Source organism: Tympanuchus pallidicinctus, unplaced genomic scaffold (assembly GCF_026119805.1).
Source record: "Tympanuchus pallidicinctus isolate F22 unplaced genomic scaffold, pur_lepc_1.0 scaffold36, whole genome shotgun sequence".
In the NCBI taxonomy this organism is placed as follows: domain Eukaryota; kingdom Metazoa; phylum Chordata; class Aves; order Galliformes; family Phasianidae; genus Tympanuchus; species Tympanuchus pallidicinctus.
Genome location: NW_026294754.1, coordinates 2075963 through 2098431, shown reverse-complemented (window position 1 = coordinate 2098431; position 22469 = coordinate 2075963). Strand labels below are relative to the sequence as shown.

Here is a 22469-nt window from a genome sequence, read left to right as displayed (position 1 = left end):
AGCTACACCCTTACTTAGTACACCTTCAGGCTTGGACCTCAGAACTGATGGTCCTCAGGGTGGGAACCTCCTCCATGGAGCACACCGTTGTCTTGGGTGCCTGGGGCCACTCAGCATCACGCCTTCGTTGCACTGTTGGACTCAGACTAAACACCATTCCATCTGTTTGTGCTGCAGATGAGGTCCTGCTGACCAACAAAGACCCACGGTGGGTTGGTGCTTGGTGGCTCGGCTTCCTGGTGGCAGCCAGCCTCGTGGCCGTGTCTGCAGTGCCTTATTTCTTCTTCCCACGGGAAATGCCAAAAGAGGTAGGAGAGGGGCTGGGGTTGGTCCCTGTGGCATTGCACACAGACATCCTTCCTCAAGGAAGGACGTGGTGTACGGGCAAGGTGGGGGTGGGTCAACGATTGGACTTTTAATGGTCTTGGAGGTCTTTCCCAACCTTCACGATTCTGTGAGTGGAGACGGTGGGGGTGGGTTGGGGTTGGACTCGATGGATTTGGAGGTCTCTTCCAACCTTAACGATCCCGTGGTTCTGTGAGTGGACGTGGTGGGGGATGTGTTGATGGTTGGATTCGATGGCCTTAGTGGTCTTTTCCAACCTTAATGACTCTGTGATTCCATGTGAGCTGTGGTTTGGCCTCACATCCAGCATCAGTTGTTCTCACTTAGGCTCTATGCTAAGCACAGCCCAGTTGAGTGAAACCCAGCCACGTGCAAGCAGCTCAACGGATGCGATGACTTCATGGGGGGACACCAAAGCAGCGCTTCTGTGCAGGAGAATATAGAACCAGGAAAGCCCTACGTGATGGAGGTCCTGCTTTCTCGCCCTCCTGGCCCAGCTGCACTCCCCACATCCCAGGGGAAGGAATGGTCCTTCTCCTTCTGCCTTGTCCATCTCGGGAGCTGCTGGCAGCTGTGACGCTGCTGGCCCGTTTCCTATGTATCTGATGAGGAAGTCAATCCTGTTTCATAGGAAATACAGACAATGGAACAATGCATCCCCAGCTTTCTTGAGAAGTGCCCTGGCTGTGTTTGAAATACTGAGGCTGGTGGGTAGTTTGTCTCATTTCCACTGCTAAACCCCATTTTTTCAGCACTCACTTGCACACGGGGTTGCAGCACCCAGCTTTGCTCACACCTCAGTGCTTCCAGTGGGGTCTCAACCTCTCAGGATCCTTGCTGAGCAAATTCATACTTGTGCCAGCACACAAAACAGCTGCTGGGCTTCCCAAGTGCTGTGCTGTGGTTCTGGCTTTCTGGCAAACAGAGCATGGCAGAGAACGACTCAAAGCATGTTGTTCTTATAAAGGAGGTGTGACACGGGAAGGCTGGGGATTCTTTTCGCAGTCGGAGTCCCATGGAGGTGCTTGGTTGGTGAAATTGCATTCTTTTCAATGTCATGGTCATGCTGCAGCCTGCCTGGCTGCCTCTCACACAGATTTCATCTCAAAATGCTAACACTTGTCTAAACAAGCACGTGCACCTCCTGGTGCAGAACAGCTCTTTGTTTCTCTGGAAATACCACATCAGCAAGTGATTCTTCAAGGGATTTGGGCTCCTCCTGCTTGTAAAGTGTCACCAGTTGGACCAGCTGGGCTTTTTTGAGGGGGATGTCGTGTTCTACCCCTGTTGGGTTCCCAGAAACGCTGCGGCCCTGTGAGGCAAAGGGGAGTCCTCACGACTTCATTTTCTTTCTCCCAGCTCACTCTGTGCACCTCACCTGAGCTCATGGTCATCCCTCCAGACCACAGCACACCCTCCCCAGTGGACATCATCCCACAGACATCTCTGGCTCGTTGGCCAAGAGAGATGGAGGATTTTCATTCTACAGCCACGTTTCATCTTCACGGCTTCTTTCCTTTGAAGTTCCTGGAAGGACATTTGCACTTTGTGTTAACACTAATGAGAGTTCGCTCCTTTGATCTTTTTTTTTCTCATGAATCAATCTCTCCATCAGTGCTTTTTTTGGTTCCCCTGCTTTGAAACCCATCAGTGCATTTCTAGCATCCTGAATAACACTGCTGGAGGGACAACCACAGCGAAGCCATAAAGTTGTCATCGTCTCAAGTTGAAGATAAGAAGAAAAGGCCTTTAGTGGACAAACTGCCTCCAGTCAAGACCAGTTTTATTCCAGTCATTCCAGTTTAATGCTGCTTGCATTTCTCATGGTTTTGTCCCAGACCTTGAGCATCTTCCAGTTCCCCTGTAGGCAGTTGGGTCAGTGCTGTACCATCCATCCCGGGTCTGAAAGGGGAAAAGGTGCCCTCTCAGCACCTGAAACAAAAGAGGAAGCACTAACCTTGTTCAGCACTGTGCCGAGGACCTCTCCAACCCGAGGAGCCCTCTTTTCCAACCATCCTGACTTCTGCTGGTTCCCCCAACGCAGCTCACTGCAGCAGGGCCGGCGCTTCCCCACCTCTCCTGGAAAAACCATCTTCAGTTCATTCTTACTCCTTCCGTGGCTGCACCACGTGGAGATGGACCTGGAGCATTTGCTGTTCTCCTTCTGACATACTGGATTTCCATTGCTTATTTAAACTCTGGCGTTGTTGAAGAGGGAGAACAGGATGCTGTGATCCACCCTTTGTCAGCCCCAAGCCCAGCGTAGCCCATCCATGTGGAGCACACCGGAAGAGATGACTGAGACAAAGCTTCTTTTGTGCTGGGTCCTTCTTCATCCTGATGCCCCGCGTGTGTTGGATCAGCTTGGAGAAGTGAAACATCAGGGCTGTAAGGAAGCACGAACATGAAAGGAACCATGCCACCAAAGATAGCAGGGAGAGAACAGGGTTGGCCAGGGGATTCGTGCCTTTGCAGTGGATTTTGGGGGGCATTTCATGGCAGGGCTGGATGGGTGGGCAGTGTAGGAGCTCTCAGGATATGCAGCAGTGCAATGGCTCTGTGTTGGCGCCCAAAGAGCATCTGCTGGGATTTCTGCTTTGTCCCTGGGTGAGATGAATCCCCTGTTGCCCATCCCTTCAGCTCTCGCTTGTAATTCACCCCTGAATTGTTTGAGGAGATGCCTGAAGGCAAAGGGAAACACCAAGGTAGGAGACCTATGTGGGCAGAGCAGAGGTTTGGGATGTCACCTCCCTTCTTCCATGCTTAAAACCATCCATCTCATGGCTGGGTGATTCAGCATTGGGTTGCCAGGGTTAGGGTCGTATGGTTAGGTCGAGGTTGGACTTGATGGTCTTGCAGGTCTTTTCCACCTGAGCAATTTTATGATTCTACGATCTCAGCAGCGCCTCACACTATGGGGCAGGAATTGGCAAACCAAGGACAACATCCTGCAGACAGATCAGCAGGGAACTTCCCAGGTCCCATGCTGTGGGATGGCAGTGACTTGCCTTTTTCTGTCCCAGGGACTTCGTGCAATGGAGAGGAAGTGAAAAATAACTTCTCCCATTTCTCTCTTGGGACAAATAGTCCACATTTATCCGAATCCTCCCACGTTGATCCAGCAGTGACACAGTTTGCTTCCAGGGCACGGAGAAAGGAAAAGAACCCACAGGGAACTTTCAATGATCCGCTCCTTTTGTGTTGTCAGCTGGTGGCCAAAGGTTAAAGAGCTGGGCAGGGGAATCCAAGCATTTGTTGAGATTCTTTCTCCCCAGAGCCCCCTTCTCCATTAAAACCTCCAAGCACCAGCCTGGAAATAGAGGACATTTGGGGAGCACTCGGAGGGCAGGTGGCAGAGTGCAGTGGTGCAGAAGCGGCTGCGTTACAGGAAAGTGTTGATCTCAGTGGTTGGATTTTCCCAGTGGAATGTCAAATACAGGAAGAGTTAAAAATAATCACCTGGCTCCACCTGAGCGAGGCTGCAGGATGACTATTTCAGCACTCAAGGAAATGGGACCCTGGGGGAACCCACGTCTGCTGGAAGAGACACAGAGGAGCGTTTGTGAGGAACACGACCCTGTCAGGAGGGAGGTGGGTGCTTTTCCAGGCGATGAGGTTTCACGTTTTGTTTGTGCAACACCTAAATAGGTTCGCTGACTTTGCTTTGCACTGTGCCTGGAGCGGCAGGTTCAGCTCAGCCAGAGGGGAAATCTGCTGGAAACCACAAATTAAACACAGAAAATCTGTATGTCACAAAGTGGGTCATTTATCCCCTTCTTCCCATGGTGTATCCGCATGAAACCAGGCTGCAGTAGCCACCTCCGTCTGCAAAGCAGGTCCTGCTCTTCCCCTGGCTCCCAGCCCTGCTCCGCTGTGTCTGATTTACTCGTGTCTGTGCATGGAAATGGGACAAGAATGCTCCATTTTCTTCTCCGAAGGAGTGATCAGGCACTGGCACAGCTGACCAGAGAGATGGGGGGGTCACCATCCTTGGGGATGTTTCAGAGCAGTGGGATGTGGCACTGAGGTATGTGGGATGGTGGGGTGGGTTGGGGACCTTGGAGGTCTTTTCCAGCCTCGGTGAGTGTATGAGCCAATGGCTTTGCTGGTGCTTCCTTGGGAAACCCAACCAAGACCCCTCAAAAGCCAGCTGCCTCCTTCACCATCCCAAGAAGCCTGACAGCGTTAGACAAAACCCCATTGCAAAAAGCAAAGGATGCAACAGCAGCCCGGTCCATCGAGCCCTTTAAGGAACAACCCTAAAAAAAAAAACCAGAGCACGGGGCCATTCTGCACGACATTTCCTACTTTTGGTTGTTTTCCTTTGGCAAGACACCTCAGCAGACGGCTGGGAAGCGCCGAGCCACCAACCTGCGTTGTTTTACCCAGTGATGTCAGCATGCCAATGCGTGATGCAACACTGAAATCCCCACGGCAGGCAGGACCCGCTCCCTCTCTGCTTGCTTTCCCAGTTTTCCTGCTTCACCCCTCAGGAATGCATTTCCTCCTGCAGGAATATATGGTGAATCTGAGCCAGTGCATCCTGCGTTCTCCTCCAGGGCTTTGCTCCTTGTATGGAGATGCACACAGATCTGTCATGTTTATACAGAGGCTGGGGGGATGTCGAGGACTGGGGATGTGGATTTGGCTCTGGGTGTGCAGCCCTGCATGCTGTTCCCACTCTGAAACAACAGCAGCTGTCAGCTGGGAAAGCTGCAGGGAGCAACAGCTTGAATTCGTTTTTGACAAATGCTTGTGGTTTTTGCTCCTGCCTGTCTGGTCCTGATGGAAAAGCGGGAGGAACTGGATTTGTATCTGTGCATTTAAAGTGATTATATCAATCTCTGTGCTCTACCGATGGCACATGGAGAAGGAGCTGCACAGATCCCACTGCTGCTGTGCAGAGACTTCAGAAGAGAGTGGCATTCTCAGCACGGGACATCGTGACCTTTCCAGTGTTTAATGTCTTGCTTTCAGAGAAAAAGAGCTCATTTCAGCCAACAAACCATCCAGCTCTTGTAGGGAATGTAGAACATCTAATTTCCATCAGATGAACTCATTTGTCTGACTCACATTAGCTGATGTGGGATGTCAGACGTGGCTCCCAGGGCCGCTGGCTGAAAATAAGCTGAGGTTTTCCATCAAACCACACTCCCCCTGAGCTTCTTCGCCGTGTAATGCTTCTGTAGTAGCACTTCTCACCTACTTCATGCCATTGTCCCACCAGTAAAAACCTGCAGAATGAGTGCATCCAAAAAACTCCCCTCTCCCTTGGCCTCCCTCTTGCTGGTGCAGGATGATGTGCAGGGACGTAGGGTGCTGCTCTTGGATGGCTCCTAAGGGGGTCGGGATGGAGCTGGAGTGATCCAAGGGCCCCACGTCCCACCTCTCTTTCTCTCTCCTTTGGAGAGGTGGCAGCAGGACAGGCAGGGTGTGGATCTCATCCTTACAAAGCTCCAACCACCAAATGACACTAAATTAGGGCTGTAAGCACCGAGACCCGGACACATCTGCCCTGCAGCTGCATTGATCCCCAGAATGGAGGTCCCTTCCACGGAGGGAAAGGATATCCCTTCCACGCTGTTGTTCTTAGGGGCAAAACCTATAAAGGCACCAGAAGAGAGCAGAGTTGCTAGAATTCAGCTGGGGTTCTCATAATCCAGAACAGTGGAAAGAGGCTGAGAGAGGTGAGGGGTCTGCAGCTGCACAGCACAACCCAGAGCCTTTGGCACATCCCTGTCGTTGCCTCTGAGTCTCCATCTCCATCTCCACTGAGGAGAAATGCTCATCCTCCATCCAAAACTGGAGAAATCCACATCCTGCGTCCCAAATGAGAGCTCCCTTTGCCTCATTTAGGTACACCTTGCCCACGTGTACATCGTTTCTTGGGTTTGTGTGCCCATAGATATTTATGAAATACAATTCAGTCCTGTGGGGAAAAGGGGAAAAAAAGGCTCTGAGCCTTGTCATGCAGACTTCTGCATGCTCTCATCCTGATGACAGGATTTGCTGGCAGGACACAGAGCATCACAAGCTCCATCTGTGGAGGGTGGGCTGCCCTCTGCTTTCCCCAGGCTGTGATTCCAAAGGGAGATTTCCCCTTCTTCCTTCAGCACAGCTGTGGGAGGGGTGAGCTGGGTGGGAATGTTGGTAGTGATCAACTCTTACCTGTCCACAGGTGACAAGTGGGAAGGAGATCAGCAGCAAGAAGAGCAAGGATGTGCTCCGCCAGCTCAGGTCGAGGTCCGAGCACGTGCAAAACCTCTCCCTGCTCCAGTTCATCAAATGTAAGTCTGTGGCAACCTCCTGCTTGGCAGGGAGTTTGTTTCTATCTGCGGTCTGAGTGAGGGAGTTGAGTGCATGGGAAAGAAAACATGCATTGGACTTCATCCTCTTGCTGGTCCATCATGGCTTCAAGCACTGGAACAGGTGTCCAGTGCAGCAGTGCTGTCCCCATCCCTGGAGGTATCAAAAAGACACACGGACGTGGCACTAAGGGACGTGGTTTGGTGATGGCAATCAGTAGGCCAGACTGATGGTTGGACTGGGTGACCTGGGAGGTCTTTTCCAACCTAAATTGTTTTGTGATTCTGTGTCTTCCCTGCTTGCTCGTCCACCCATCCTGGCAATGGGCAGTGTCCCGTTCATCCATCCTGTCAGTGCTAATAGGAAAGAGGGATATTCCTCCCTGTGCTCAGCCCTCAGGATGCAGGTAGGCATCCTGCTGGCTCAAATGCAATTCACAGATTTCCTCCTTGTCTGCACACAACCCACAGCCCAGCCTGTGCTGATTCAAGCATCGTATGAGAGGGGCTCAGCCCCATCTCGTTGTCTGGGAGTGGGAGCACTCAGCACTGCCTGGCTTCATGGCTCATCTGGTCAGTGGAAGTGGAAGCCAAATGGAAACCAAACCCTGCACCAGAACCAAATCTAGCAAGGAAGAGGGGGCAAACCCACAGCAGAGCCACGAGAAGGGAGAGGGGTGCCCAGTTAGAGCAGGGTTTGCTGCTTGAGTACCACCATCTGCTACTGCTCAGCTTCCAAGTGATCACAGTCCTGCCCCCAAAACCTCCTCAGCTCCTGTCTGTCAAGCCTGGTGACAACGTGACAGCCACGCTGTCCTGCTTGTCCTGCAGGGGATGGCTGCAGCCAGGGTCTGAGCGTTTAAAACCAGCTGCATGTCTGTGCAGGCTGGAATTAATCCAGGGCAGTGAGCTTGTTTGGAAGTCGGGGGGCTTAGAGATGCACTTAGAACTGAAGGGAATCAGCTGGGCTTGGGTCTATTGAGGCTACGGGTCAGGTTTGTTTGACATAAATATTTGGTTCTTGGGCAATTACTTAAGAAAAGTGACCCTCTGCAGTCCATCCACATCTATTTCCCAAGTATTATCCCTTTCATTTATTGCAAGCTCTCTTGTTTTACGAAGGTCAGCACAGGGCAGGCACAGCCAGCGTGGGCAGGTTTTCATTCTGCTCTTTGCTCCACTCACTTGCAGCCCAATGCTGAGCTATAAGAGCCAACCTGGGGGCTGTTCCCCCACTGACTTTGCTGCACCATCATTTAGCAAAACATTCACCCAGCACACCGCTGCTGGGAGCTGTCGTGTGGGAGCAGATTTATGGCGTTCAGTTGGGATTTTTCACGCTGATGCTCTGCTCTCTGCCCCCCAAAAATGAGTAAAAATGAGCTCCCTGTACCTGAGTGGAGAGAGGAGGAAGTGCCTGGCATCTGTGTGGGGTTTGCATCAGGGCTGTGATAATAAATCCATTATTGCCAAGAGTTTATCCCCAAGTCTGAGCCCTGAGAATCTGTAATTTTGGCCAGGAAAGCAATCTTGCAGAGGTGACCAAGGTTTTGTAAAACCAGCAGCGGCAAAGCTCAGGGCTGGACCTCACTCAGACATCTGGAGGTTGGACTTGGTGATCTTAGAGGCCTTTTCCAAGCTTGGTGATGCTGTGATTCTCTGATCTCAGCCCCAGCAGCTCAATATATACCTCCTGCTTACAGAAATGGGGCTGCAGTGATGTCCAGTGCCAGCCTACAGTGCCATCCTTGCACCCACAAAACCCTCGCCATATCCAGAATACGGATGGTAGGTGGTGTTTGATGACGTAACAGGGGCAGATTAGATGAAGCAGAAAGAAGTTAGAAGTTAATTAGTTAGAAGCTGACTCATCTGCATGCTGCTGGATGGAGATGGCCATTGGCAAGAAGATGTGGGTTGGGCCTCGTCCTCTCGGTGTTCCACCAGCATCCCAAGGGGTGCCAGGGGGGTACAGGGACAGGAAGCCCTGTGCATTTCTGCAGGTTGTGTTCCTGCACGTGGCCACGCTGACGGCTACGGGTTTCCTGTTCGGGGTGGGATGAAGGAAAGCATCAGGATCCCGTCAGGAATCGCATCAAACTGAGATGACAGCAGACTGCTTCTGCCTCCATCCCAGGACTTCCCTATGAAAGCTTCAAAGTGAGGACAAGCTCGGGCCCATGGATGAGGTTCTCTGCATTCTCATTTTCTCTGGCAGGTCTCTGGGCTTTGGGTCTGTTTGGATTGAGGCTTGAGGAGCAGCTTGCAGAGCCCCGCGGGCTGCACTTCAAGGACAGGAAGAGCTTTCCCATCCGCAGGCTCGATAACAGGATGGGGTTGTGTGTGGGGCAAAGCACTGGGGACCTTTCCAAACAGTGAGGTCAACTCCTGAGAAACAAGCAGGCTCCAATAACCAGAGCTATTCAAAATGAGGAAAGTCAGAGCGCTGTGGGGAGCAATCCTGGCTCCTGCACAGATGTGCTGGGTGACTTTGGGCTGCTCCCTGCTCCTTTTGCTGTGCTCCATTCGCAGCCTTTGGATCTGCTCGCAGCAATGAGATCAGTGAGCTAGAAGTCATTTCCATCGCTAATTTCCATTGCTAATTTCCAGCCTTCTGCTGAAAGCACCTGGGAGGACGCTCAGCCGCTGCTGCACAATTTGGGAATTAATCCATGAAAGGTGATCTTCAAAGCAATTAAAATCTGGGGCTCGTGACCTGTTGGTTTCTCGGTGATGCCTAAAGATGGTTTCAAGTTTTGTGGGTTTTTTTTAAGGGTTTTTTAGGACTTTATTCCACATGCTTTTAGTACCAGGCTACCTGGACCTATAAGGCTATCCAACTACCAACCCATCTCACAGAATCACAAAGGCTGGAAGAGATCTTCAAACTCATCCAGTCCAACCCCAACCCATCCCCACCGTTGCCCTCTCATAGAATCGTGAGGGTTGGAAAAGACCTCCAAGATCACAAAATCCCATTGTTGACTCATCCCCACATGCCCATGCCCTTGTCTCGTGGACCTTGGGCTCTTTGGACTCTCTCTGGAGCCCTCCTTTGGCCCAACATCTCCAGCTGTTTGCACAACCCTGGGAGCAGAATGTTGATCTCAGAGGGAATGCTCCCATGAAGGCGAGCTTTCCCTTTGCATTTGGTCACCCTCTGGCAGCCATGGAGAGGTCTTTGCTCTTCATGTGACTTTTTAGGACGAAAACAATAGAAGTGAATGCACAGCTTGGGGCAGCTCCTGGCAGATGGTTCTCCCTGCTGGAGCAGATAGAGAGATTGTCCTCATGTTTGTGAGCTGCTGGGAATTAACACCATTAATTTACAGCAAGGCCCTCGCATTAATCCTCCCTGTTAATTCCTTATCTCTGCTCCAACATATTGGCTTTCAGAGCCCTCATCTGGGAAGCTCATCTGCTGTTTGTCTGGAAGTTGCCTTTTATGTATGCCCTCTGCTTACGTGCTGCAAAGCAAAGGCATGAGCAGAACGAGGGCTCAGCATGGGGGAGAAGCAGCTCCGGGCTGGAGGTCTGCAGCTGGTGGGTGTCAGTGTCCCTTCAGCAAGTCTTTGCTCAAGTACCAAGAGTTTGGCCTCTGGGGAATCTGCTGGCATTGTTTCTTGCATCCTAACCATTGAAAGTAATAACAATAATAGAGAAGCGTCTTTACTACCGAAACAGAAAGGACACTGCAGCTTCAACCACAGCAAACAAACAAATTAACACTTAGTGACCTCCCAGATGTTTTTCATGCCATGGCAGAAAGTTTCGGGGAAAGGAACCGAGGCTGTTTCCTTGGGACATGTATGCAACCACTGATGCTTCCACCCGGCTTCTTCGCGTCCAATCCACCACATAATATAAGTGAAATGATAAACCCTGAAAGCACTCGTTCTGCCTTTATATAAGGGAGATCTTTGGTAGACCTCTCCAATCCCGAATTGTTAATCCTGCACAAGGTTTTCCATGGGATCACACGACGGCTTGGGTTGGAAGGGACCTCAAAGAGTTCCAACACCACTGCTGCAGGCAGGATTGCCAAAATCCTGCCCAAAACTCTGGGGAAATTTCAAAGCTATGCCATTTTCTATGGGTGGTATTTTGCTGTTCCCCTCTGTACGCAGCAGGCTGCCCTTTCTCCTTCCAGATTTTCCTGTGGTCCTGCTGAGGAACCTTCGCCACCCCGTTTTCTTGCTGGTGGTGTTGGCTCAGGTCAACCTCTCGGCCATGGTTGCTGGCTTAGCCACCTTCATGGGGAAGTTTCTGGAGAGACAGTTCTCCCTCACAGCCTCCTTTGCCAACATGATCATTGGTAAGTGTTGCTGTCGTGCGTGGGGACTTGCCAGGTTCTGAGCTCCTTCTTGAAAACCAAGGAGAGGAGAACAACTCATGGCAAGAACAGAGCAAGGAACCATCTGGGTTGATTTGTGCCCGTTTCTCTGGTAGGGATTGCTTTACACAGACCATTAGTGAAAGCTCTCTCAACAAGCATGCATGAAATAAAATGAAAAATGGCAAAAATACTCATGTGCATTGTAAAGACACTTTGCAGCAAGAGAGCAGCCCAGCCGGAGTCTTCATCTTCTCTTAATCTTACTGTAGTTAGACTAATTGCTCATAAAAATTGGGCTAATTTCTTGCTGTTGGTATTGTTATGAAGGAAACAAAGATATTGCAAGCAGGATATGTTCTCACGAGACAAAACTGCTTTTACTTTTAATACCCAGAACGTCCAGTCTCAAGCTGGGACCTGTGTCATGGTAACCAAGATATGAGGAAAAAGGCTTGAAATCAGCCAGAGCACCCAGGGATCTAGATAACAGACGGGGATCTTTTGAAATGTAATTCTAAGCAGCATCCTCAGAGTGAGGATCTTTGAAAAATAAATTGGAAGAAAGTAAGCAGAAAAGAGGAAGGTTAAGTGCTGAAATGATGGTGGTCTCCACTGATGTGCCCTACTGGGTCGTGCCCAGCCTTGATTTACTCTTGGCATTAAAGATGTGTGGCGTATTTCTCATATGGATTTATCCACCTTTCACTCCTGGCTGCTAAATCTTGCTTCTCCTTTTTCTGTTATAACTGAAAGCTCTCATGCAGCCGGAAATCCTTTCCTTCCTTGGGTATTTATAGGGTATTTATGGGCTGAAGGTAACTTCCTTGTTGATCCTTTGATGAATTAAACACACTGCACTTCTTCAGTATCCCTTTATATGCTGGGATTTTCAAAACCCCAAGTCTGTCATGGAAACCTTTACAGTTTTGTAATGATGATGGCAGAAACGGGCACACTGTTACATCAGTGGTTCACTGTGCAGAAAATAGCTATCCTGGAATCCTGGAATGACAGAATTGTAAAGGTTGGAAAAGACCTCCAAGGTCTCCAAGTCCAACCCCAACCATCCCCACCATGACCACTTATAGAATCATGGAATCATGAGGGTTGGAAAAGACCTCCAAGGTCTCCAAGTCCAACCCCAACCATCCCCACCATGACCACTTATAGAATCATGGAATCATGAGGGTTGGAAAAGACCCCAAGGTCTCCAAGTCCAACCCCAACCCATTCCCACCATGACCACTTATAGAATCATGGAATCATGAGGGTTGGAAAAGACCCCAAGGTCTCCAAGTCCAACCCCAACCCATCCCCACCATGACCACTTATAGAATCATGGAATCATGAGGGTTGGAAAAGACCTCCAAGGTCTCCAAGTCCAACCCCAACCATCCCAACCACAACCACTTATAGAATCATGGAATCATGAGGGTTGGAAAAGACTCCAAGGTCTCCAAGTCCAACCCCAACCATCCCCACCATGACCACTTATAGAATCATGGAATCATGAGGGTTGGAAAAGACCCAAGGTCTCCAAGTCCAACCCCAACCATCCCCACCATGACCACTTATAGAATCATGGAATCATGAAGGTTGGAAAAGACCTCCAAGGTCTCCAAGTCCAACCCCAACCATCCCCACCATGACCACTTATAGAATCATGGAATCATGAGGGTTGGAAAAGACCCCAAGGTCTCCAAGACCAACCCAACCCCTTCCCACCATGACCACTTGTGTAATCATGGAATCATGAAGGTTGGAAAAGACCCCAAGGTCTCCAAGTCCAACCCCAACCCATTCCCACCATGACCACTTATAGAATCGTGAAGGTTGGAAAAGACCTCCAAGGTCTCCAAGTCCGACTTCAACCCATCCCCACCATGACCACGAAACCCCCTGGTTTGGAGGTCAGACACCAAGCTGTGGGATCTGCCTTTCCCCAGGTTCTGTGAACATCCCGGGGGCGATGGTTGGCATCGTGGTCGGCGGTGCCATCCTGAAGAGGTTCCAGATGTCCCTGAAGCAGTGCAGTGCCATGTGTGTCCTCGGCATGCTGCTCTGCCTGATCCTTGCCTTCCCCCTCGTCTTCCTTGGCTGCCCCACACAGAAGGTTGCCGGCATCACCTACAGAGAGAGGTGTGCAGCTGAGCGGGTTGGGGGGCTCACTGGGGTCACGCTTTGGGGCTGGGCTGGGACTTGAGCAGAACACTCAAAATTGTGTTTATTTCCTTAAAACAAGGCAAGGGATTCATGCTTTTGTGAATAAACTCTGAGTCTACAGCGTCCTTACTCACGCCAGCTTCATTGACTGGTTGTGAAACTTGAGAGAACGCGTTGTTGTTTTCTTTTTTGGCACAAAGAGCACAAGATTAAAATTTCATCTTGGAAAGCACAGGGCTTTGCTCACTGGGCTAATAACACGGCCAGAGATCAGACCTGGGAGCACTGTGACTCCTTGCCCACGTAGTCTTCCCCAGATCCTCCACCCCAAATTCTGCATGCTGACCCATTCACATTCTTGTGGTCACCGCGGGCCCCAAAGTGGTTTCTGTGGGTCACAAAGGTCTGAGACCCCACATTTAGGGCTTGGGAACACAAAATGAAAGAATTGGGCAACATGCTGGCCCATGGGTGAATGCTACTCCCAGGCTCCAGGGGCTTATCATGGAATTTCTATGGGATCTTCCTCATGGGAGAGGCTCAGCATTAAGCAACTAGTGTTTCATTCCTAAGCCTATATAAACAGGTATATCTATATATATTAAATATATAAATATCATATATATTATATTTTCTGTATAAGATGCGTATTAATTATGCTCAATGCCATCCATCAGTATTTCCTTTCTGTTGTAGCTCTGAATTTGGACACTACGCCTCAGAGTGCAGCATCCAATGTAACTGCCCCAGGAAAGCCTACAACCCCATCTGCGGCTCCGATGGCATCGAGTACATCTCTCCCTGTTACGCAGGCTGCAGTACCGTCAGCATCGCCAACAACTCGGTCCTGGTGAGTCATTCCCACCACAACCACATCCTGGTTTGGGACAGCTCATGAGAGATGGCCAACGCAGTGCTCAGGTTGGGTCAACAGGTTCTCCAGTGTTCATTGGCCCCGTGCATGGCACGCGGTCATAGAGTGGCCAACACAACCCATGCTGGTACAGGTTCTTGGCCGAGGCAGCAGGCAGAATCCTTTTTGATACCCATCCTTTTAGGATATGTCCTCATCTATCCGCTGCTCCACCCCAGAGACCACTGCTTCCACAGCACAGACACCACCTACAACATCTCCCTCACCATCAGGAGCTTCAGTGGACACCTTGATACCCATCCTTTTAGGATATGTCCTCACCTATCCACTGCTCCACCCCAGAGACCACTGCTTCCACAGCACAGACACCACCTACAACATCTCCCTCACCATCAGGAGCTTCCATGGACGACACAAAACCCTTCTATTTTCCCTTCACCCCAAGCCAGTGAGGTCACCTCTCTTAGCTGCGTTCCCTGTGGTGGCATAGGAGGACATGCAGTGAGGGCAGGGCTAAATAAACATCTTTGTCACCCCCCTGTGTGACACCTCTCGTACTTAAGGGATGCTTTCACCATGGGGTGAACCAGCCCACCTCCACTGGACTCCTCCAGTGAATAAATAACCAGGAAATATTTGCCAGTTCAAAGACCTCTCTGGAAAAAGTTAGCAGTCCACAGAGGGTAAGTGGTTTTCCTTCGTGTTCTTGGCGCAGGATGTATTTGCAGCGTGCAACTGGCTGGGGACTTTTTTAGCAGCACTTGGTTAATTAACAGCACTCCATTTTAATAACAATTACATTTCCTGCCAGAGCTTGGTCCCAGATGTGTTCTTCTGCACGCCTGTGCCTGCCTTTTGTGCAGCAGATCCTTGTCAGCTACTTTTTTCCTCCTCAGAGACACCTCCAGCCCTTCGGCATGCTCTGTTCCTGAGCATCACCTGGCCCTGTAGTCACTAAACATGTTATTATCCGTGTATTGTCTATATATTATTATATATAGCTACACGCTACAGTAAAATAGGGACTCCCTTTACAGTGCCATGCCAACACTCCTTATCAAAGCCAGCAGTACTCCTTCCTCTCATGCTAGCATCCTTTGCCAAATCTTTTATTCTAACCATCAGTGCACCCTGAACACCTCCTGGCTGGACTCCAGGGGCTCCTGCAGCCCATTCCTCATCCTCTGGGGCGCCCACCTCTTCAACCAGCTGTGTGTGATCTGCTGGCTCGCTGAGGTCTGGCTCTGCCCCATCGTCCAGATCATTAATGCTTGAGACCCGGGGCTATGGCTGTCTCCATGGCATTGGGTCGTGGTGCACGGCCATGCGTGACAGTGGGAATGTTCCACTGCTCTCAGCTGCACTGTATCCGAGCTGGTCAATGGGCACCCCAAAATTTGGGGGACTGGAGGGTCTGATAAGGGTGAACTAAGAGAGAAACGTGCACCACTGATGGGAGCCTCTCAAGAAACTAGTTGCCAGATGCTTCTGTTGGGCACGGCTGAGATACCACTCTGACAGCCCCTTCCTGCCCCCACATCGCATCCTGCTGTGGGGATGCTCGTGGATTTCCTCCTCATCCCATTTCTCTGGTGGTTCTCACAGCAGACAGAGCAGCTCTGCACTGCAGTCCCCGTGGCACCACATCACAGACAGTGTGTCTCACAGGGACGGCCCACCCGCAGCTTTGTGGCTTGCCCCCACTGCTCGGAGTGTTTGGCAGATGGGGTCACACTGCTGTGTTGTCCTCTGAGGTTTTGGATGAGAGGGGCGCATCGTGGCTCCGGGGCACCGCCACAGGCATCTCCAACCCTCCATTTCCTCTTGGCTTTACGCAAGTGCCCTGAATGTTGTGACTCTGGAAGAAGTGGTATATAGCTCATGAGAGCTTTAATGTATCCGACTGCACTTTTTTTTTTTTTAATCAGCCTTGACCCAAATGAATCTCAACTATCACAGGCATTTATCTATGGAGGGGCTGAGCTGTCCTTTGGAGACTCACATGGATCAAAGTTGAAGGAGGAAAGATTTAGGTTGGATGTTAGGGGGAAGTTCTTCACAAGGAGAGTGGTTAGGCCCTGGAACAGGCTGCCCAGGGAGGTTGTGGATGCCCCGTCCTTGGACGTGTTCAAGGCCAGGTTGGACGGGGTCCTGGGCAACCTGATCTGAATGTGGATGTTTGGTGGCCCTGCTAGGCAGGGGGGTTGGAACTACATGATCCTTGAGGTCCCTTCCAACCCAGGTGATTCTGTGATTCTGTGTGATTCTGTGATCTCCTTTGTTGAGTGCAGAAGGAGCCTGCTTTGGTCCGGTTCATTTCAGATGGCTGAAGAAGATCAGCGTTAATCTGAGCTATTAAGGCCCCTTTCCTGGGGGTGGGAGGAGGGGATGTGAACCCTTTCATCCCCAATCTCCTCCCCCTCCCCCTGGAGGTTAGCGCCAAAATGCACAGCACAAGCCAGCAAACTCGCATCGGGTCTGAATGTTTTATCAGCTGTGAGACATTTCCACGCCAAGAATTCAGATTTATGCACGATGCCAAGGCGTTCAGCTGACAAATGACAACATTCTAACAATGATGACATCCAAAATCTGTGCAAAAGCATCTTTGGTGCACAGCAGGCATGAAACAGGGGACAGGGGGGCAATTGCTGGAGCCCATGTGAACAAGACAAGGAAGTGTCTGGGTTGGGAGCACAAACGAGTGCTTCTGGAAGCACAGATAAGGACCAGAGGTACTGCTGTGGTTCTTCCCCATCAGCTGTATATGCTTGTGAATGTGACATCCCAGTGATGCTCATGGGGCCCAGTGAGATGGGAACCTTCTTCCAGCAGTTGGCTGTGTGCTGGAAGCTGGATGTGGGGATGGAGAGCGGATGGGAATATGGAGAGCTGGTGTGGGGATGGAGAGCTGGTGTGGAGATGGAGAGCTGAAGATGGGGATGGAGAGCTGGTGTGGGGATGGAGAGCTGGTGTGGGGATGGAGAGCTGGTGTGGAGATGGAGAGCTGGTGTGGGGATGGAGAGCTGGTGTGGAGATGGAGAGCTGGTGTGGAGATGGAGAGCTGATGTGGGGATGGAGAGCTGGTGTGGAGATGGAGAGCTGGTGTGGAGATGGAGAGCTGGTGTGGAGATGGAGAGCTGGTGTGGAGATGGAGAGCTGATGTGGGGATGGAGAGCTGGTGTGGGGATGGAGAGCTGGTGTGGAGATGGAGAGCTGGTGTGGGATGGAGAGCTGGTGTGGAGATGGAGAGCTGGTGTGGAGATGGAGAGCTGATGTGGGGATGGAGAGCTGGTGTGGAGATGGAGAGCTGGTGTGGAGATGGAGAGCTGGTGTGGAGATGGAGAGCTGGTGTGGAGATGGAGAGCTGGTGTGGAGATGGAGAGCTGGTGTGGAGATGGAGAGCTGGTGTGGAGATGGAGAGCTGGTGTGGAGATGGAGAGCTGATGTGGGGATGGAGAGCTGGTGTGGAGATGGAGAGCTGGTGTGGAGATGGAGAGCTGGTGTGGAGATGGAGAGCTGGTGTGGGGATGGAGAGCTGGTGTGGAGATGGAGAGCTGGTGTGGAGATGGAGAGCTGGTGTGGAGATGGAGAGCTGGTGTGGGGATGGAGAGCTGATGTGGAGATGGAGAGCTGATGTGGGGATGGAGAGCTGATGTGGGGATGGAGAGCTGGTGTGGAGATGGAGAGCTGGTGTGGAGATGGAGAGCTGGTGTGGAGATGGAGAGCTGATGTGGGGATGGAGAGCTGGTGTGGAGATGGAGAGCTGGTGTGGAGATGGAGAGCTGAAGATGGGGATGGACAGGTGAAGATGGGGATGAGAGCTGATGTGGGAATGAAGAGCGCGTATCCTCACACACTCCTGCTCCCCTCTGTTGAATTCATTGTACTTCTTTATTTTTTCCTCCTGCTCCCTCAAGTGTTGAGTGCTAATTACTGCTAATTATTTACAGTCAAAATCCAAACACCCTCCCCTGCCACATCAGCTGGCAGCTATCCCTGGCATCCCCACTGCTTTCCTCAACCCAGCAGCTTCTCTCTCCTTTTTACAGAACTACACCAACTGCATCTGCATCTCAGAAAATGGGCTCGTGGGCTCCGCCAAGCCCGGAACCTGTGGCACCAGCTGCTCCCACCTGCTCCTGCCCTTTGTGGTGCTCTCCTGCCTGGCAGGGATCCTTGCCAGCACATCCCACACGCCGTCCTTCATGCTCATCCTCCGGTGAGCAGGGCAGGGGGGTCCTGGTTTGGCTGCAAGAACTCCTCTAAGCTGCATGAAGCTGCATTTGGAAAAGCAAAGGGTTCTTGAAGCGGGGAGGAAAGCTGAGGGGTTGGCTCACAGAACCATAGAACCATTCAGGTTGGAAAAGACCTCTCAGATCCCCAAGTCCAACCCCAATCCATCCCACCGTGCCCGCTCAGCACGTCCTTCAGTGCCACATCTCTCAGCATCCCCATGTTTGCCCCCAGCACCCCTTTCCTATGCTCAGATCTTCCCTCTCTGGCCCACCAGCCTTCTTGCTCCTTCTCCTCACCCACCACTCATATCTCAGTGACGAGCTACACCATTGATTTATCGCTTTTTAATGCAGCCCCCTATTAAGCTAGGAGGTTTAATTGGATATCATCTATAACGGATACCTTCCAGCCCATTTCCGTGGTTAATATGCTCAGAACAGCTGCTTTTTATGGATGAGCTGTGGTTAAAACTTATTTTTACCTCGACCCCCCCAGGCAATATTAAATCACTGCTCAGGACAGGAGTGAGCCCAGCCTGTTCCAAACAGAGAGGAGAAGGTGTGCTGCCCCCAGGTCCTCCCAGCTGTGACCCCGGCCATAACCACAAGGTTTATTTCAGAAATCTGGGGTGCCACCAAAATACACCCTGGCACAGCACATTGCAAAGAGAGCCACTTCCCCAGTGGTGAAATAACTTCTTCAGCTGCAGAAAGCAGCCTTTGTGCTCCTTGTGTTTGGCAGAGCTATCTTGGCTTCTGTTGGTGTTCTACTCATACCAACTCTGTTTCCTGGACACGAAAAAGCTGTGGTGAGCTCAGAGCCCCAGTGAATGAAACAGCATCCTTTCTGCTGACCTACAGGGGAACTGTGTGGGTCCTTGGTGGTTCGGTGGAAGGACAAGTTTTTGGGTGTGGGCACTGCAAGATTTTGTGATGCTGGGGAGGGAAAAACCCATCCTTGCACAACTGCAGGAGGTCACACTTTCCATCTCGTGTTGCAGGAGCATCCAACCTGAAGACAAATCGTTTGCAGTTGGGATACAGTTCATGCTGCTGAGAGTTTTAGGTAAGTTGAAATTTGGTGAGATGCTGTCCTGGAAAACTGTATCAGCTGGTAGGAATGTGCACGGATTCCTGAGCAGCCCCAGAGCTGTGGAAATTCTCTTTGTTCAGTTTCACTCCATTCTAAAGGGAGGTGAAGGAGCTGCTTTGTAGGCTGTGAGTGGTGGGAGGTGAAGTGTCATCCCCATAGGGTGCAACTGCATGATTAAACGAAAGAGGGAATGGGATCCAGGAGGACAGCTGTTGGCTGTGTTTGTCTCCGGGGTATCAGAGTGGCTGTGCATCTCATGCCCTGGTCCCAGCAGTTATTTTTCTCACGGTGAGAATTGATTTTCACCTGGTGGCCATGAGCACGGGCACACAAAGGGATTCAGCCATGGGAAGAAGCGTTGCTGAGCAGTTCAGGAAGGAGTGAGCAACACTGCTGGGATGAGCAATGGCCCCTTGTCAGAGAGCAATGAGAAAGAGGGATCTTCTTGCATCTCTGGGGGATGCAAACCCAGCCTTGGGTGAGCCCCACAGACCAATCCTTCATGGGCCACAGGGAGGAAAATCAGACCCAGCTGCTTTCCATCCTCTTAGCACAGTAGAGAGCACCCAGGGCTCGGTGTGTCCCAGAGGTGCTCCCATGACATAATGATACCCCTCTGCATGCAGCCTGGATGCCAGGACCTGTTCTGTACGGCAGTGCCATCGACACCACCTGCATCCTCTGGGAGAATAAGTGTGACAGGAAAGCATCCTGCAGATACTACGACAACAACCTCTTCAGGCAGAGGTAGGGATGGTGGTAAGGATAGGGGATGGGGGGGAACTTGGCCATGTCCACCATGGGAATGCTCTTAATAATATGCTCTGTTGGCCAGCCCTGCAGTGACCAACAGTTGGAATTGATGCTCAGTTGGACCATTCCATCTGAACTCATCTTCTCCTCTCCTCTCCTCTCCTCTCCTCTCCTCTCCTCTCCTCTCCTCTCCTCTCCTCTCCTCTCCTCTCCTCTCCTCTCCTCTCCTCTCCTCTCCTCTCCTCTCCCCTCCTCTCCTCTCCTCTCCCCTCCCCTCCCTCTCCCCTCCCTCCTCTCCTCTCCTCTCCTCTCCTCTCCTCTCCTCTCCTCTCCTCTCCTCTCCTCTCCTCTCCTCTCCTCTCCTCTCCTCTCCTCTCCTCTCCTCTCCTCTCCTCTCCTCTCCTCTCCCCTCCTCTCCTCTCCCCTCCTCTCCCCTCCTCTCCCCTCCTCTCCCCTCCCCTCCCCTCCCCCTCCCCTCCCCTCCCCTCCCCTCCCCTCCCCTCCCCTCCCCTCCCCTCCCCTCCCCTCCCCTCCCCTCCCCTCCCCTCCCCTCCCCCTCCCCTCCCCTCCCTTCCCCTCCCCTTCCCTCCCCTCCTCTCCCCTCCTCTCCCTCCTCTCCTCTCCCCTCTCCCCTCCTCTCCTCTCCTCTCCTCTCCTCTCCTCTCCTCTCCTCTCCTCTCCTCTCCTCTCCTCTCCTCTCCTCTCCTCTCCTCTCCTCTCCTCTCCTCTCCTCTCCTCTCCTCTCCTCTCCTCTCCTCTCCTCTCCTCTCCTCTCCTCTCCTCTCCTCTCCTCTCCTCTCCTCTCCTCTCCTCTCCTCTCCTCTCCTCTCCTCCTCCCTCCCCTCCTCTCCCCTCCCCTCCCCTCCCCTCCCCTCCCTCCTCTCCTCTCCTCTCCTCTCCTCTCCTCTCCTCTCCTCTCCTCTCCTCTCCTCTCCTCTCCTCTCCTCTCCTCTCCTCTCCTCTCCTCTCCTCTCCTCTCCTCTCCTCTCCTCTCCTCTCCTCTCCTCTCCTCTCCCCTCCTCTCCTCTCCCCTCCTCTCCCCTCCTCTCCCCTCCTCTCCCCTCCCCTCCCCTCCCCTCCCCTCCCCTCCCCTCCCCTCCCCTCCCCTCCCCTCCCCTCCCCTCCCCTCCCCTCCCCTCCCCTCCCCTCCCCTCCCTTCCCCTCCCCTTCCCTCCCCTCCTCTCCCCTCCTCTCCCCTCCTCTCCTCTCCCCTCCTCTCCTCTCCTCTCCTCTCCTCTCCTCTCCTCTCCTCTCCTCTCCTCTCCTCTCCTCTCCTCTCCTCTCCTCTCCTCTCCCATTCCCTCCCCTCATTTATTGTGTTCCCACACCACAGGTATCTCGGCCTCCAGTTTTTCTTTGAGGTGGGTGCTTCCCTGTGCTTTGTGATGGTGTATGTGATCCTCAGACGGCAGGAGAAGGATGCTAGCAATGTAGCAGAGACCACAACAGACCCAGAGAAGAAGAAGTTGGCAGAGAACTCCAGAAAGAGTCCGGAATCCAAAGTCTGATGCCAAAAAAATGTGAATTGCAGTTCCACATCCAGGGAGGTGAAGCCACGCGAATCACCCTGAGTCGAACTGTGAAGGATGGATGCTTGGAGCCACGGACGATGGGGCTGTTTCCCAATTCCTCCTGCACTGCCTCAGGAGCCTTCCCATGCATCGTCCTACACCTGTCTCCACCTGAATGGTGCACAAACATTACCCTTGGACACTGCAGTCCTCCTCATTTCTATCCTCCAAAGCATTTGTTCCTGCTGACAGCCTCCACGATGCCAGCACTGACCACCAGCCATATACCTGACGGGTGTTTTTTTTTTTAAAATGTTTTGTAATAAATGGTTTTTAAGAAGTGGTTTTGTACTGGACCCATATATCCTCATGAGTGACAGCCTCTCCTTGCCTCTCAGTTGCCAACTGCTCTTGTTCCCTTTGCTCTCATGGTGTAAGAGGGGCAGGGATTGGGGTGCTTGGAGGGAGGGCACTAAGGGTGGGCTCCAAAAAGAACCTCTGTCCATCCCAGGAGAGAAAACCAAGCTGCAGGCTTGCAGCACTTCAGCAGCATGGCCACATTTTGCAGAAGTAGCCATAATTATTTTTGTCCTTACTTACAATCATGGAATTGCTCAGGTTTGGAAAAGACCATAAAGATCACCCAGTCCAACCCAACCACTTGACATGAGACCTCACTGAGACACGTCAGCATTAAGGCTTACTCCATTTTCCAGCTGGGAAAAGGCAGAAACCTTTCCCAGGGTTGCAAAACTGCAAAGGGAGCTCAGACCTTCTGCAGCTTGGGCAGAGCTTGTGGCTAATGCATTTGAGCACAGAGGCAGGCAGACTCAAAGGGGCTGCTATCAAGC

General features: G+C 51.9%; 1 protein-coding gene and 1 long non-coding RNA gene across 10 annotated transcripts in view; both read left to right on the top strand.

Moving 5' to 3' along the window:
* The window catches only part of SLCO2B1 (solute carrier organic anion transporter family member 2B1), a 44193-nt gene extending 22235 nt beyond the window's left edge, over nucleotides 1–21958 (top strand). For all 5 annotated transcript variants that reach the window (XM_052699300.1, XM_052699301.1, XM_052699302.1 and 2 more), the window contains 9 exons: nucleotides 178–308; nucleotides 6524–6632; nucleotides 10801–10965; nucleotides 12933–13125; nucleotides 13846–13999; nucleotides 18076–18245; nucleotides 19263–19327; nucleotides 19981–20101; nucleotides 21441–21958. In XM_052699300.1, the coding sequence (XP_052555260.1) occupies nucleotides 178–308; nucleotides 6524–6632; nucleotides 10801–10965; nucleotides 12933–13125; nucleotides 13846–13999; nucleotides 18076–18245; nucleotides 19263–19327; nucleotides 19981–20101; nucleotides 21441–21615 (1283 nt within the window). In that variant the 3' untranslated portion in view covers nucleotides 21616–21958. The remainder of the gene's footprint in view (nucleotides 1–177; nucleotides 309–6523; nucleotides 6633–10800; nucleotides 10966–12932; nucleotides 13126–13845; nucleotides 14000–18075; nucleotides 18246–19262; nucleotides 19328–19980; nucleotides 20102–21440) is intronic.
* On the top strand, nucleotides 10972–12926 carry LOC128088668 (uncharacterized). 5 transcript variants are annotated; one of them, XR_008210320.1, is made up of 3 exons: nucleotides 10972–12111; nucleotides 12275–12420; nucleotides 12745–12926. It is a non-coding gene; the product is annotated as an uncharacterized LOC128088668 (long non-coding RNA). The 5 variants fall into 5 exon arrangements; XR_008210322.1 differs by having other exon boundaries at nucleotides 10972–12029; nucleotides 12745–12924; XR_008210319.1 differs by having other exon boundaries at nucleotides 12582–12924.
* Nucleotides 21959–22469: the final 511 nt, after the last annotated feature.